This window comes from Amphiprion ocellaris, chromosome 24, assembly GCF_022539595.1.
Source record: "Amphiprion ocellaris isolate individual 3 ecotype Okinawa chromosome 24, ASM2253959v1, whole genome shotgun sequence".
NCBI lineage: Eukaryota > Metazoa > Chordata > Actinopteri > Pomacentridae > Amphiprion > Amphiprion ocellaris.
Window position 1 is genome coordinate 19088127 of NC_072789.1, and position 12757 is coordinate 19100883.

A 12757-nucleotide genomic window follows, 5' to 3' on the forward strand; every position below is an offset into this window, starting at 1 on the left:
CTGACTCCCGCCCCTCCAGGTCATCGTCCTCCTGTTGCTCCCAGTCAGACTCTATCAGCCCTCTGAGGTTCTTCAGGCCGAGTTCTGTCTGTCATGTTCTGGTGTTTCCGTCTGGTTCTGGGCCACCTGCTGCTCCAGCAGGCCGCCGCTCACGGTAGGTTCTGATCCAGGTTCTGATCCAGATTCTGATCCGGGTTCTGATCCAGGTTCTGGAGGGTTCTGAAGGGTTGTGGAGGTTCGGGTTCTTTAAGGCAGCTGGTTGTGGATCCGTTCTGTGTCTGATGTTGTTGATCTCACTGCTGAGATAAAGAAGAACTGAAGCCCCTCACAGTAATCAGATTACTTCTAACAGTTCAGATTACTGTATTTAGATTCAGGATCCACAGCAGGAACTCAGAGGAATTAAAGTGAGGAAACTGTTGGACAAAGCTGGAGGAATCTGATCTGATGTCATTTAGACAATTTATACTCATTCTCCTCACGAGTCATTTAAAACTGATCTGAAGTCATTTAATCTGATCTGAATTCATTTTAACCTGATCTGAACTCATTTTAAACTGATCTTAAGTCATTTTAAACTGATCTGAAGTCATTTAATCTGATCTGAATTCATTTAAAACTTATCTGAAGTCATTTTAAACTGACCTGAAGTCATTTTAATCTGATCTGAATTCATTTTAAACTGATCTGAAGCCTCTTTAATCTGATCTGAAGTCATTTTAATCTGATCTGAAGTCATTTTAATCTGACCTGAAGTCATTTTAAAATGATCTGAAGTCATTTTAAAATGATCTGAAGTCATTTTAAACTGATCTGAAGTCACTCTGAGTGACTTCCTGCTAATTTCAGACCATGTTTGAGTCATTTTGTAGAAGTTTGTTAATTTTAATGAATCTGACTCGTGTTGGTGTCACAGCTGCTGGAGGTGATCAGCACTGATGGAGAGCATCTGCTGGTTTGTGCAGCTGCAGCTCATCTTCATCACCTCCAGCATACAGACAGTCTCCCCACACCGTTCAGTGTGGGTTTCTACTGCTTGTCACAGATAGACAATGGTGTGTGACACTTCGATTGACCCGGCCCCATCCCTCAGAGAGAACCTGCCCGTAGTGAGTTTTGGCCTTAGTTGGCGTTGATAGTTTTTGTTGTATTTTTTGTGAATAAAACGCTGTACAATCATCCAGTCTGCCTGCCGTCCACTCTGTGCTGTTCTCACTTTGGGTTCTAAACTCCACATGTACCGTGACACTTGGAAAATAATCGTCTTGTTTTTGACGTTCTGGTTCCGCTTGGGTCTAGTGGAGAAGCTCTGGTGTGATGCTCTCTGGATGTTCTCCTGCTGGAATGTTCCTCTTCTTCATCTGGTCAGCCAGTATTCTGGTTCATCCTCAGACCTTCATCCAGAAATGCCATCAGCATCATCATACCGCCACCTCCGTGCTCCACTGTCAGGACTGTTAATAACTGATAGTTTGAGATCCAGGTGACACTGAACACCTTTTGCAGTAGTGGCTTCCCATTGTTCCATGTCTCGGTTCTCTCCCCAGTGTTCCTGGACGGCCCGGCAGCGAGCCAGGTTCTGATCCGATCCAGGAGAGCCAACAGCTTCCTGGAGGAGATGAAACAAGGAAACATGGAGAGAGAATGCATGGAGGAGATCTGCGACTGGGAGGAAGCCCGGGAGATCTTTGAAGACACAGAGAAGACGGTATTAACCTCCCAGGACACATAGAACCACACCAACAGGACACATAGAACCACACCAACAGGACACGTAGAACCACACCAACAGGACACATAGAACCACACCAACAGGACACGTAGAACCACACCAACAGGACACAGAACCACACCAACAGGACACGTAGAACCACACCAACAGGACACGTAGAACCACACCAACAGGACACGTAGAACCACACCAACAGGACACGTAGAACCACACCAACAGGACACAGAACCACACCAACAGGACACGTAGAACCACACCAACAGGACACGTAGAACCACACCAACAGGACACGTAGAACCACACCAACAGGACACGTAGAACCACACCAACAGGACACATAGAACCACACCAACAGAACACATAAAACCACACCACCAGAACACTATAGGAACCTCTAAGGACACGTAGAACCACACTAACAGAACACTATAGGAACCTCCCATGACACGTAGAACCACACTAACAGAACACTATAGGAACCTCCCAGGACATATAGAACCACGCTAACAGAACACTATAGGAATCTCCCAGGACACGTAGAACCACACTAACAGAACACTATAGGAATCTCCCAGAACACGTAGAACCACACTAACAGGAAACTATAGGAACCTCCCAGGACATATAGAACCACGCTAACAGAACACTATAGGAATCTCCCAGGACACGTAGAACCACACTAACAGAACACTATAGGAATCTCCCAGAACACGTAGAACCACACTAACAGGAAACTATAGGAACCTCCCAGGACATATAGAACCACGCTAACAGAACACTATAGGAATCTCCCAGGACACGTAGAACCACACCAATAGCTTTTTAAAAAACATCCAAGTAGAACCAGGTTTAACTAAGTCCAGCTCTCAGATCTTCTGTAGGTTAAAGTTAAAGTTAGTTTATTTATAAAGCACATTTCAACAACAAGGTGATTCAAAGTGCTTCACAAGGATGTTAAAACAGCAGATAAAACACAATTATAAAAAGAAAGAAAACACATTTATAAAATCATTTAAAAGATCATTAAAATTTAAGGATGCAGAAGAGTAAAAGAATCACAAACAGAAGTTGGGAAGCAAGGACATTTTAAAAGTTACACTGTAGAGTTTGTCATAAAATAAGATTTAAAATAACTGTTAGAAGAACTTAGTCAAAAGCAGCTGAGAACAGGTAGGTCTTCAGAATGGACTTAAATGTGCTGAGAGTTTCAGCTGATCTACAGTTTTCTGGGAGTTTGTTCCAAATATACGGAGCATAGAAGCTGAATGCAGCTTCTCCATGTTTGGTTTTCACTCTGGGAACTAATAAAAGACCTGATCCAGATGACCTGAGTGGTCTGGTTGGTATATACTGAGTCAGGAGGTCTCTGATGTAATTTGGTCCTAAACCATTTAAAGCTTTGTAGACCAGCAGCAGGACTTTAAAATCTACCCTCTGAGTGACAGGAAGCCAGTGTAAAGACTTCAGAACTGGAGTGATGTGATCTACTTTCTTGGTCTTAGTGAGGACTCGAGCAGCAGAGTTTTGGATCAGCTGCAATTGTCTGAGTGTTTTTTTAGGTAAGATACTGTTACAGTAATCAAGCCGACTGAAGATGAACGCATGGACGAGCTTTTCCAGGTCCTGCTGAGACATCAGTCCTTTAATTCTTGAGATATTTTTTAAGTGATAATAAGTCGACTTTGTAATTGCTTTGATGTGTTTTTCAAAGCTGAGTTCTGAGTCCATCACCACACCCAGATTTCTGGCCTGGTCTGTGGTTTTTAGCTGTAGAGACTGAAGCTCTAAGCTCACTTTTAATCGCCCCTCCTTGGCTCCAAAAACCATTAACTCAGTTTTGTCTTTATTTAGCTGAAGAAAGTTCTGACACAAGCACTCATTTATCTGTTCAATACACTTTCCCAGCACCTGTACAGGGCCATGGTCTCCTGGGAACATTGTAATGTAAATCTGCGTGTCATCTGCATAGCTATGGTAACTTATGTTATTGTTTTCAATAGTTTGGGCCAGTGGGAGCATGTAGATGTTAAACAGAAGAGGCCCCAGGATGGAACCTTGCAGAACTCTACATGTAATTGCTGTCTGTTCAGACCTAAAGTTACCTATAGACACAAAGTAATTCCTGTCTTTTAGGTAAGATTTGAACCAGTTTAGTACTGTGCCGGACTGTCCCACCCAGTTCTCCAGTCGGTTGAGTAGTATATTGTGGTCGACTGTGTCAAACGCAGCACTTAGATCCAGCAGCACTAAGACTGTCATCCTGCCGCTGTCTGTACTTAAGCGGATGTCATTAATCACCTTAATAAGGGCTGTCTCAGTGCTGTGATGCTGCCAAAAACCTGACTGAAAAACATTGAAACTGTTACTTTTTGTTAGGTAATTGTTTAGCTGTTGAAAAACTGCTTTTTCAATGATCTTACTTAAAAATGGGAGATTAGAGATTGGTCTGTAGCTGTTCATTTGTGACTTGTCGAGGTTGCTCTTTTTTAGAAGTGGCTTAATTACAGCAGTTTTTAAAGCCTGAGGAAAGACGCCTGACGTAAGAGACAAGTTCACAATCCACAAAAGATCTGTCAGCAGTACCTGGGAAACTTTTTTGAGAAACCTTGTAGGCAGAATATCCAGGCAGCAGGAGGAGGAGTTTAGTTGATGTATAATGTCCTCCAGGTTTTTGCGATTGATAGGATTAAATTGTGTCATGGTGTTTAAATTGGTTTTACGCTGACACAGGACATGTCCTGAACCTGCTGTGGAGGCACTAACTGCTTGTCTAATGTTTAGGATTTTCTCTATAAAGAATGATGCAAAGTCGTTGCAGGCCCTGGTAGAATGTAACTCAGGGGCTACTGACATACGAGGGTTTGTTAGCCTGTCCACAGTAGCAAATAAGGCTCGTGTATTGTGACTGTTTTTGGTGATTATATCTGCGAAATAAGATTGTCTTGCATTCCTCAGTTGTAAATTGTAAGTGTACAGTTTCTCTTTATAAATGCTATAATGAACCTGAAGTTTTGATTTTCGCCATCTGCGTTCAGCTTTCCGACACTCTCTTTTGTTATTTCTGACCAGTGTGGCATTTCTCCATGGAGATTTTTTCTTACCAGAGATCACTTTCACCTTAGTTGGAGCAATGGCATCCATAATGTTTACAATTTTAGCATTAAAGCTACCTATCAGCTCATCGACTAAACCCCAAGACAGAGCTGGTGTTGAAGAGAAAGCCTGGTTAAATATCTCAGAGGTGCTTTCAGTAATACACCGTTTTTTGGTTACCTCTGTAAAAACTGTCGATTGCACTGAGACGGTGCTCTCAAAGAAAACACAGGAATGATCAGAAAGGCCAACATCAGACACTGTGACATTGGAAGTACTCAGACCCTTGGAGATAAGTAGGTCTAACGTATGCCCTTTGTCATGTGTGGCCTCTGTTACATGCTGGACCAGCCCAAAGTTGTCAAGAGTGTTACGCAGGTCTTTAGTCCCTTTGTCCTGAGGACTGTCAACATGAATGTTGAAGTCACCAGCAATAATTACACAGTCAAAATCAATGCAGATCATAGACAGCAGTTCACTAAAATCATCAAAAAAGTTTGCACAGTATTTAGGAGGCCTGTAAATATTAAGTAGCACAACTCGAGATGAGGACTTCAGCTGAAGAGCTACGTACTCAAACGAGGAGAAATGTTCAGAGGATAATTGCTGATATTGAAACGATTCATTGAATAAAATTGCAACACCGCCCCCTCTCTTTTGCACCCTGGCCTCACTGATAAAAGTGAAGTTGGGAGGGGTCGACTCGATGAGAACTGCTGCACTGTTATTTTGGTCTAACCAAGTTTCAGTTAAAAACATAAAATCAAGATTGTGCTCAATAATAAAATCATTGATTAAAAATGTCTTCCCTGCTAAAGATCTAATATTTAATAGAGCCATCTTTAATGTTTGGGGAGTTTTGCCTGCCTTGTGAGCAGGAGTTGTTTGTGGCTCACAAACAATATGTACTATATTTGAAGGCTTTTTCTTTTTGTGTCTTGACATAGCCACCTTTCTTTTTCTGTTGCCTATTAGGTTAGAAACACAAAATTGAATGTTGGGGTTTTGAAGCATTTCTTGGTGGATTCTACTGACTGACTTGGAACTAAATCCAACATGTAGAACAGACAGATTAGAGTTCTAACCAGAATCCTATAGAACAGACTAGAGTTCTAACCAGAACCCTAGTCTGCTTAGTTTCTGATAAACTAAAATGTTCTGATCAGGTCTGAAGTTGTTCAAAACCATCTTATTTTATGTTTTTCTATTTCAGAATGACTTCTGGGCCAAATATGTGGGTAAGGAAGTTCTTTTAGAAACCCTGAAACGTAAAGATGTTTAAGTTCTAAAGTTTGTGTGTTCTGGTCTCTGGTGAGAACATGGTGCAGTACCAGTGTTCTTCTTCAGCAGAACAAACTGAACCTGCTGTGTTGGTGCTGCAGATGGCGACGCCTGCGAGTCGCAGCCGTGTGCTAATGGGGGACTCTGCAAAGACGGGATTGGAACCTACAACTGCTCCTGCCAGCAGGGCTACAAGGGCTTCAACTGCCAAGTCGGTGAGAACAACTCTGAACGCACATTCATTTAATCAAAGGTTCTGCAGCAGAACATACCTTTAATCAAAGGTTCTGTTGGAGGTCAGGTTGGGTATTAATAAAGGTTTCATCACAGTCTTGGAGAACTTCCATCCATCGTCTGATCCAGACTCTCTTGGTGGCAGTAGATCATTCCAGATGTTTCTTTACCAGAAGTATTTGGTTCCTGGGGGAACCTGAGGTGTTCTCAGGCCAGATGAGATATGTGATCTCTTGTCAAACCTCAGATTCAGGAGGAACCGTGTCATTTCTTCATGGGTGTGGAACAGTTTATCCCGCAGAGCTGCTGAGGGGATTATGGGAGTTAGACCTACAACTGTGTTCTCTAGGGAACCCCATAAAAGGTTCTCCTGGAGTGTACAACCGTCTCCGATCTGTTTGTAATGTTCGTGGATCCGTAGATTCATGGATCTGAAGGAGATCAGAACTTCAGAGTGTGTGGGTTCTGTTGCTTCTATCAGGTTCTCTGACAGAACCCAGTAGATTGTTCCTCCGGTTGGAAGTGAAGGAGTTTCAGTATCTGAGGACCTTCTTCAGAGTGATGGTTAGATGTAATGAGATGGTTGGATGGATCAGTTCAGCCTCAGCAGTGATGAAGGTGTTTAACAGACCTTCATGATGAAGGTAAAATTTTCAACTTAACAGTCGGTCTGTGTTCCACTGTTCTCCTGTGATCATTAGATCTGGTTAGAGAACCAAAGGAGCAGCTGAAATGAGCTTTAGGGGTTTCTGAACTGAGTCCTAAAGAAGTTGAAGAGTTCAGAGTAGAAACACTTCTTCTTCTTCTACAAGGATCCAGCTGAGGTGGTTCAACATCAGGATCCTCCTTCTTTGGAGGTTTCCAGCTGGGAGGAGAACTCAGGTAGAACCACAACTCTGCAGGTAGTGCAGGTAATGTAAGGAGTTACATATCTCATCTGGCCTGAAGACAGAGTTTCACTGAAGAGAGAAACATCTGGAAAGATCTGTCTAATCTGCTGCCATGGAGACTAACCCAGATAAGTAGGAGATGGACGGCAGTGAGTCCAGGTTCTCAGAGAAGTACCAACATTCATTTAAAACCAATAAGAATGAGGAACAGGGTCCAGACAGAAGGTCCAGGTGCTGTAGCCAGAAGGTCCAGGTGCTATAGACAGAAGGTCCAGGTGCTGTAGACCGAAGGTCCAGGTGCTGTGGACAGAAAGTCCAGGTGCTGTGGACAGAAGGTCCAGGTGCTGTAGACAGAAGGTCCAGGTGATGTGGACAGAAGGTCCAGGTGCTGTGGACAGAAGGTCCAGGTGCTGTAGACAGAAGGTCCAGGTGATGTGGACAGAAGGTCCAGGTGCTGTAGACAGAAGGTCCAGGTGATGTGGACAGAAGGTCCAGGTGCTGTGGACAGAAGATCCAGGTGCTCTAGCCAGAAGGTCCAGGTGCTGTGGACAGAAGGTCCAGGTGCTGTAGCCAGAAGGTCCAGGTGCTGTGGACAGAAGATCCAGGTGCTCTAGCCAGAAGGTCCAGGTGCTGTGGACAGAAGGTCCAGGTGCTGTAGACAGAAGATCCTGGTGCTCCTCTGGTGGTTTAAACTGTGTTTCTTCTGTTTTGCAGTTATTCCTGTACTCTGCGAGAACAACAACGGCGGCTGTGAACATTTCTGCAACGTGGTCCAAGGCAGCGTCCAGTGTTCCTGCGCTGATGGATACTTCCTAGCATCGGACAATAAATCCTGCAACTCCAATGGTGAGACTCAGGAACCGAGGAGGTCTGACGGCAGCCATGTTCTCCAGTTTGTTCTCAATCCCACCTCAAGGTTCTTTCAGTGAAGAAACTCCTTAAAAATCCTCTAAACTTCTCTCCAACTCCTACAGAGAAATTCAAATGTGGTGCCCTCATCACGGAAAACGTCCGAAGCGTCTTCAAGTACAAGGGGAAGATGACGGCCAATGTGATGGAGGAGAACGTGACGGTGGAGAACATGACAATGGAGAACGTGACGGTGGAGAACATGACGGGTCTGAACGCTACCGTCAACGGCACCGAGCAGCGAGACGTTCTGGACGTTCTGTCCTCAGCAGAGATGGTCTTACCGAGAGTCACCGAGCAGACGATCATCTCTCAGATTCCCGGAATGAATCGCATTGTCAACGGAGAGGACTGTCCACCTGGAGAATGTCCATGGCAGGTAAAGACTCACCTGGCTGAGCAGATACCGGACAGAACACCTGCCAGCCAATCAGGACCAAGTGTTTCCAGCTGTAGCGGATGTTTCCACCAATCAGCTTCATTCTACATCAAAAATGGTGTTTTTATCTTCCCAGGCTCTGCTCCTCAACGAGGACGACCAGGGGTTCTGTGGTGGAACGATCCTCAACGAATACATCATCCTGACCGCCGCCCACTGCGTGAACAAATCACGGTACATCTATGTCAAGCTTGGTAGGTTCAACAGCCAATCACAGGCCGGCACACTGGAAGCACCGTCTGTGGCTCAGCAAGTCAGAAAAGCAATAATTATTAATTCATCACAAAACGTTTGAGATCAGTGAGCAAAAATGAGTCCACAGTGGGTTAAAATGAATCCACAGTGGGTTAAAATGAATCCACAGTGGGTTAAAATGAATCCACAATGGGTTAAAATGAATCCACAGTGGGTTAAAATGAGTCCACAGTGGGTTAAAATGAGTCCACAGTGGGTTAAAATGAATCCACAATGAGTTAAAATGAGTCCACAGTGGGTTAAAATGAGTCCACAGTGGGTTAAAATTAATCCACAGTGGGTTAAAATGAGTCCACAGTGGGTTAAAATGAGTCCACAGTGGGTTAAAATGAATCCACAATGAGTTAAAATGAGTCCACAGTGGGTTAAAATGAGTCCACAGTGGGTTAAAATGAATCCACAGTGGGTTAAAATGAATCCACAGTGGGTTAAAATGAGTCCACAGTGGGTTAAAATGAGTCCACAGTGGGTTAAAATGAGTGCAGAGTGGGTTAAAATGAGTCCACAGTGGGTTAAAATGAGTCCACAGTGGGTTAAAATGAGTGCAGAGTGGGTTAAAATGAGTCCACAATGGGTTAAAATGAGTCCACAGTGGGTTAAAATGAGTGCAGAGTGGGTTAAAATTAACTCACAGTGGGTTAAAATGAGTCTATAGTGGGTTATAATGAGTCCAGAGTGGGATGAATGAATCCACAGTGGGTTAAAATGATCTACAGTGGGTAGAAATGAGTCCACAGTGTTTTAAAATGATCCTCAGTGGGGTAAAGTGAGTCAGAATCTTCTCAGAAATTGTCTGAACATCAGTGGTTTTTATTTAATGATCAGAGACTCACCTCTCGGTTGTTCCAGGTGAGTTCGACACGTTGGTGAATGATGGCAACGAAGTCACCCACACGGTGGAGACCATCGTGACCCACCTCAGGTACCAACCCAACACCTACCACAACGACATCGCCCTCATCAAACTGGCCACGCCCATAAAGTTCAGCAGGTACATCCTGCCGGCCTGCTTACCTGAGCAGGACTTCGCCGAAAAGGTGAACCTCCAAACCAGCTGATGTTCTCATGATGCTAGCTTAGCCTGGACACAACCAGTGTTTGTTCTGCTGTTTTATGTCAGTAAATGTGAAGTCATTCATATTTACATGTTTAATGAAGCACAAAGGAATCAGAAGGTCCAAAACCACACAAACAGGACTTAGAAGGTCCAAAACAACACAAATGAGATGTAGAAGCTCCAAAACAACACAAACAGGACTTAAAAGCTCCAAAATGAGACACCAAAAGAGAAGTTGGTGAGCAGAGAGGAAACGTCTGGAGAAACATCTAGAGTATGAGGAGATTTTAGTTCCAGAGTTTATCATCTGAGAAGAACCATGGTGGTTCTGCGATAGAGCAGCAGTTCTTCTTGGATCCTGCACATCGTTAAAAACTCTGAGAGTTCTTGAAACTTCTGGAGATGATCTTCAGAGGTAGTTGAGGTGAGGTTCAGCTGGGTTCTGACAGTAATGTGGGGCTACTCCTTGGTCCTCTCAGGTCCTGATGAATCAGCCCGATGGGATAGTCAGCGGTTTTGGGCGTCTGCGTGAAGGTCGGCAGACGTCCACCATCCTGCAGCGCCTCACGGTTCCATACGTCGATCGACGGATCTGCTTAGAGTCCACGGCTCTGAGGATCTCCACCCGCATGTTCTGCGCCGGGTATGACTCCATCGCCAAGGATGCCTGTCAGGGTGACGGCGGTGGACCGCACGTCACACGCTACCGGGACACCTACTTCGTGACGGGCATCGTGAGCTGGGGCGAAGGCTGTGCCCGCAGGGGGAAGTACGGCATCTACACCCAGGTGTCCAAGTTCACCCGCTGGATCCGAGAGGGCATCAACCGGCTGGTTCCCCAGGACAAGAACGGAGCCCGCAGGAAGAGGAACCATGGCGCCATCAAGAGGCTGGTCATGTGACACGCCTGGAACACACCTGTAACATGTCTGTAATACTCTGTAATACTCTATAATGCCTGTAACACATCTATTACAACACGCTTATAACACATCTAGTACATGTCTGTAACATATCTAGTACAACATGTCTGTAACACAGCTACTACAACACACCTGTAACATGTCTGTAATACTCTGTAATGCCTGTAACGCCTGTAACACGTCTACTACAACACACGCAACACATGTATTACATGCCTGTCACATGTCTACTACAACATGCCTGTAACATGTCTACTACAACACACCTTTAGCATGTCTCCTGCAACACATGTAACACGTCTACTACACGCCTGTAACACGTCAGTACAGCTGCAGGACAGATCATATCTGAATCACAGAACCAATGTTGACTTTGGTCCAGTCAGCAGCTGGTGAAGTTCTCCAGGTTCTTCTCTGGGTTCTTGACATGTTCTACGTGGTTCTTGATATGTTCTACGTGGTTCTTGACATGTTCTACGTGGTTCTTGATATGTTCTACGTGGTTCTTGACATGTTCTACGTGGTTCTTGACGTGAGGCAGCAGAACTGTCGGTGAAAACATCTGGAGAAGAATCTGTTTCCTCATCAAGCAGAAAAAAATGGGCAAACTGTTTATTTTAAAACATGAAACCAGTCTGTTGTTTCTTCAACCAGAACCGGTTCTTGGCTCTAGTTTGAGATGTCTGACGGTGAATATGTTCTACTTCCACATATTTCATCACATGTTAAACTGAATCCAGCAGCTTCCAGTAGAACTTAGTTTCATCTTTAATCTTCTGTCAACCAAACGCCTGTTTGTTGTGTTTTTTCTTTCATTTTTGCCTGAAATGAACTGAATATGAAAATAAAGACAGACAGTGAGAACCAAACGTTTCTGATCAGCATCATGGAGAACTTTAGAACAAAGGCAGACCATTATTATGTCCAACTGTAAAAAGTTATGGATGAAATGATTCTGGCTTTCCAGCATGAAAGAGAAAATGTTTAATGAAAACCTGAACTTCACAACCTCGGTTTAAAAGATGTGAAGAAAAAAGCTTCAGTGTTCATTAGTAATAATAATAATAATAATAATAATAATAATAATAATAATAATAATAATAATAATAATAATAATAATAATAATAATAATAATAATAATAATAATAATAATAATAATAAGGGGGCTGCACAGTGGTGTAGTGGTTAGCACTTTCACCTTGCAGCTAGAAGATCCCTGGTTCACGTCCCGGCTTTCCCGGGATCTTTCTGCATGGAGTTTGCATGTTCTCCCTGTGCATGCGTGGGTTTTCTCCGGGTACTCCGGCTTCCTCCCACAGTCCAAAAACATGCTGAGGTTAATTGATCATTCTAAATTGCCCGTAGGTGTGAATGTGAGAGTGATTGTTTGTCTCTGTATGTAGCCCTGTGACAGACTGGTGACCTGTCTAGGGTGTCCCCTGCCTTCACCTGAGTCAGCTGGGATAGACTCCAGCCCCCCCATGACCCTAGTGAGGATTAAGCGGTGTATAGATAATGGATGGATGGATAATAATAATAATAAGAAGAAGAAGAAGAAGAAGAAAAAGAACTGCTGCAGTGTAAATCAGAGGCAGTCGCAGCTCCTGGATCTCTGAGCTTCAGCTCCAAACCTGAACCCATTAAATGATTAATCTGCTGATAAATCCTTGTTTACATCAAATAAACAGTTTCAGAGGTCGCTGCTTGTTTGAAGTTCTTCCAGAACAAAGTCCAGAACAACCTGAGAACTGATTTAACTCTTTAGAGGAACTCAGGAACTCAGAAAAACTGAAGAAAAACAATCAGAGATGTGATAAAAGAGACCTTCAGTAAATCTGCAGCAGTTAAACAGTTAAACTGACTGTAAGCAGCTGTCAGTCAGAGCTGTGGACGGCAGAGTGTGTGTGTGTGTGTGTGTGTGTGTGTGTGTGTGTGTGTGTGTGT

At 43.9% G+C, this 12757-nt stretch overlaps 1 protein-coding gene across 1 annotated transcript; it reads left to right on the forward strand.

Moving 5' to 3' along the window:
* LOC111574984 (coagulation factor X-like) lies at positions 1 to 11682 on the forward strand. The gene is made up of 9 exons (XM_055008580.1): positions 1 to 154; positions 1548 to 1708; positions 6039 to 6063; positions 6208 to 6321; positions 7945 to 8076; positions 8205 to 8518; positions 8655 to 8772; positions 9683 to 9870; positions 10370 to 11682. Exons 1-9 carry the CDS (start codon positions 94 to 96, stop codon positions 10790 to 10792), a joined length of 1536 nt encoding a protein of 511 aa, XP_054864555.1. The 5' UTR covers positions 1 to 93; the 3' UTR covers positions 10793 to 11682.
* Positions 11683 to 12757: the final 1075 nt, after the last annotated feature.

Coding starts and splice junctions, on each gene's coding strand:
- LOC111574984 (XM_055008580.1), top strand. CDS start 94: ATGTTCTGGTGTTTCCGTCTGGTTCTGGGCCACCTGCTGCTCCAGCAG. Junction 6,064..6,207: donor CTTCTGGGCCAAATATGTGG/GTAAGGAAGTTC, acceptor TTGGTGCTGCAG/ATGGCGACGCCTGCGAGTCG. Junction 8,077..8,204: donor TAAATCCTGCAACTCCAATG/GTGAGACTCAGG, acceptor CAACTCCTACAG/AGAAATTCAAATGTGGTGCC.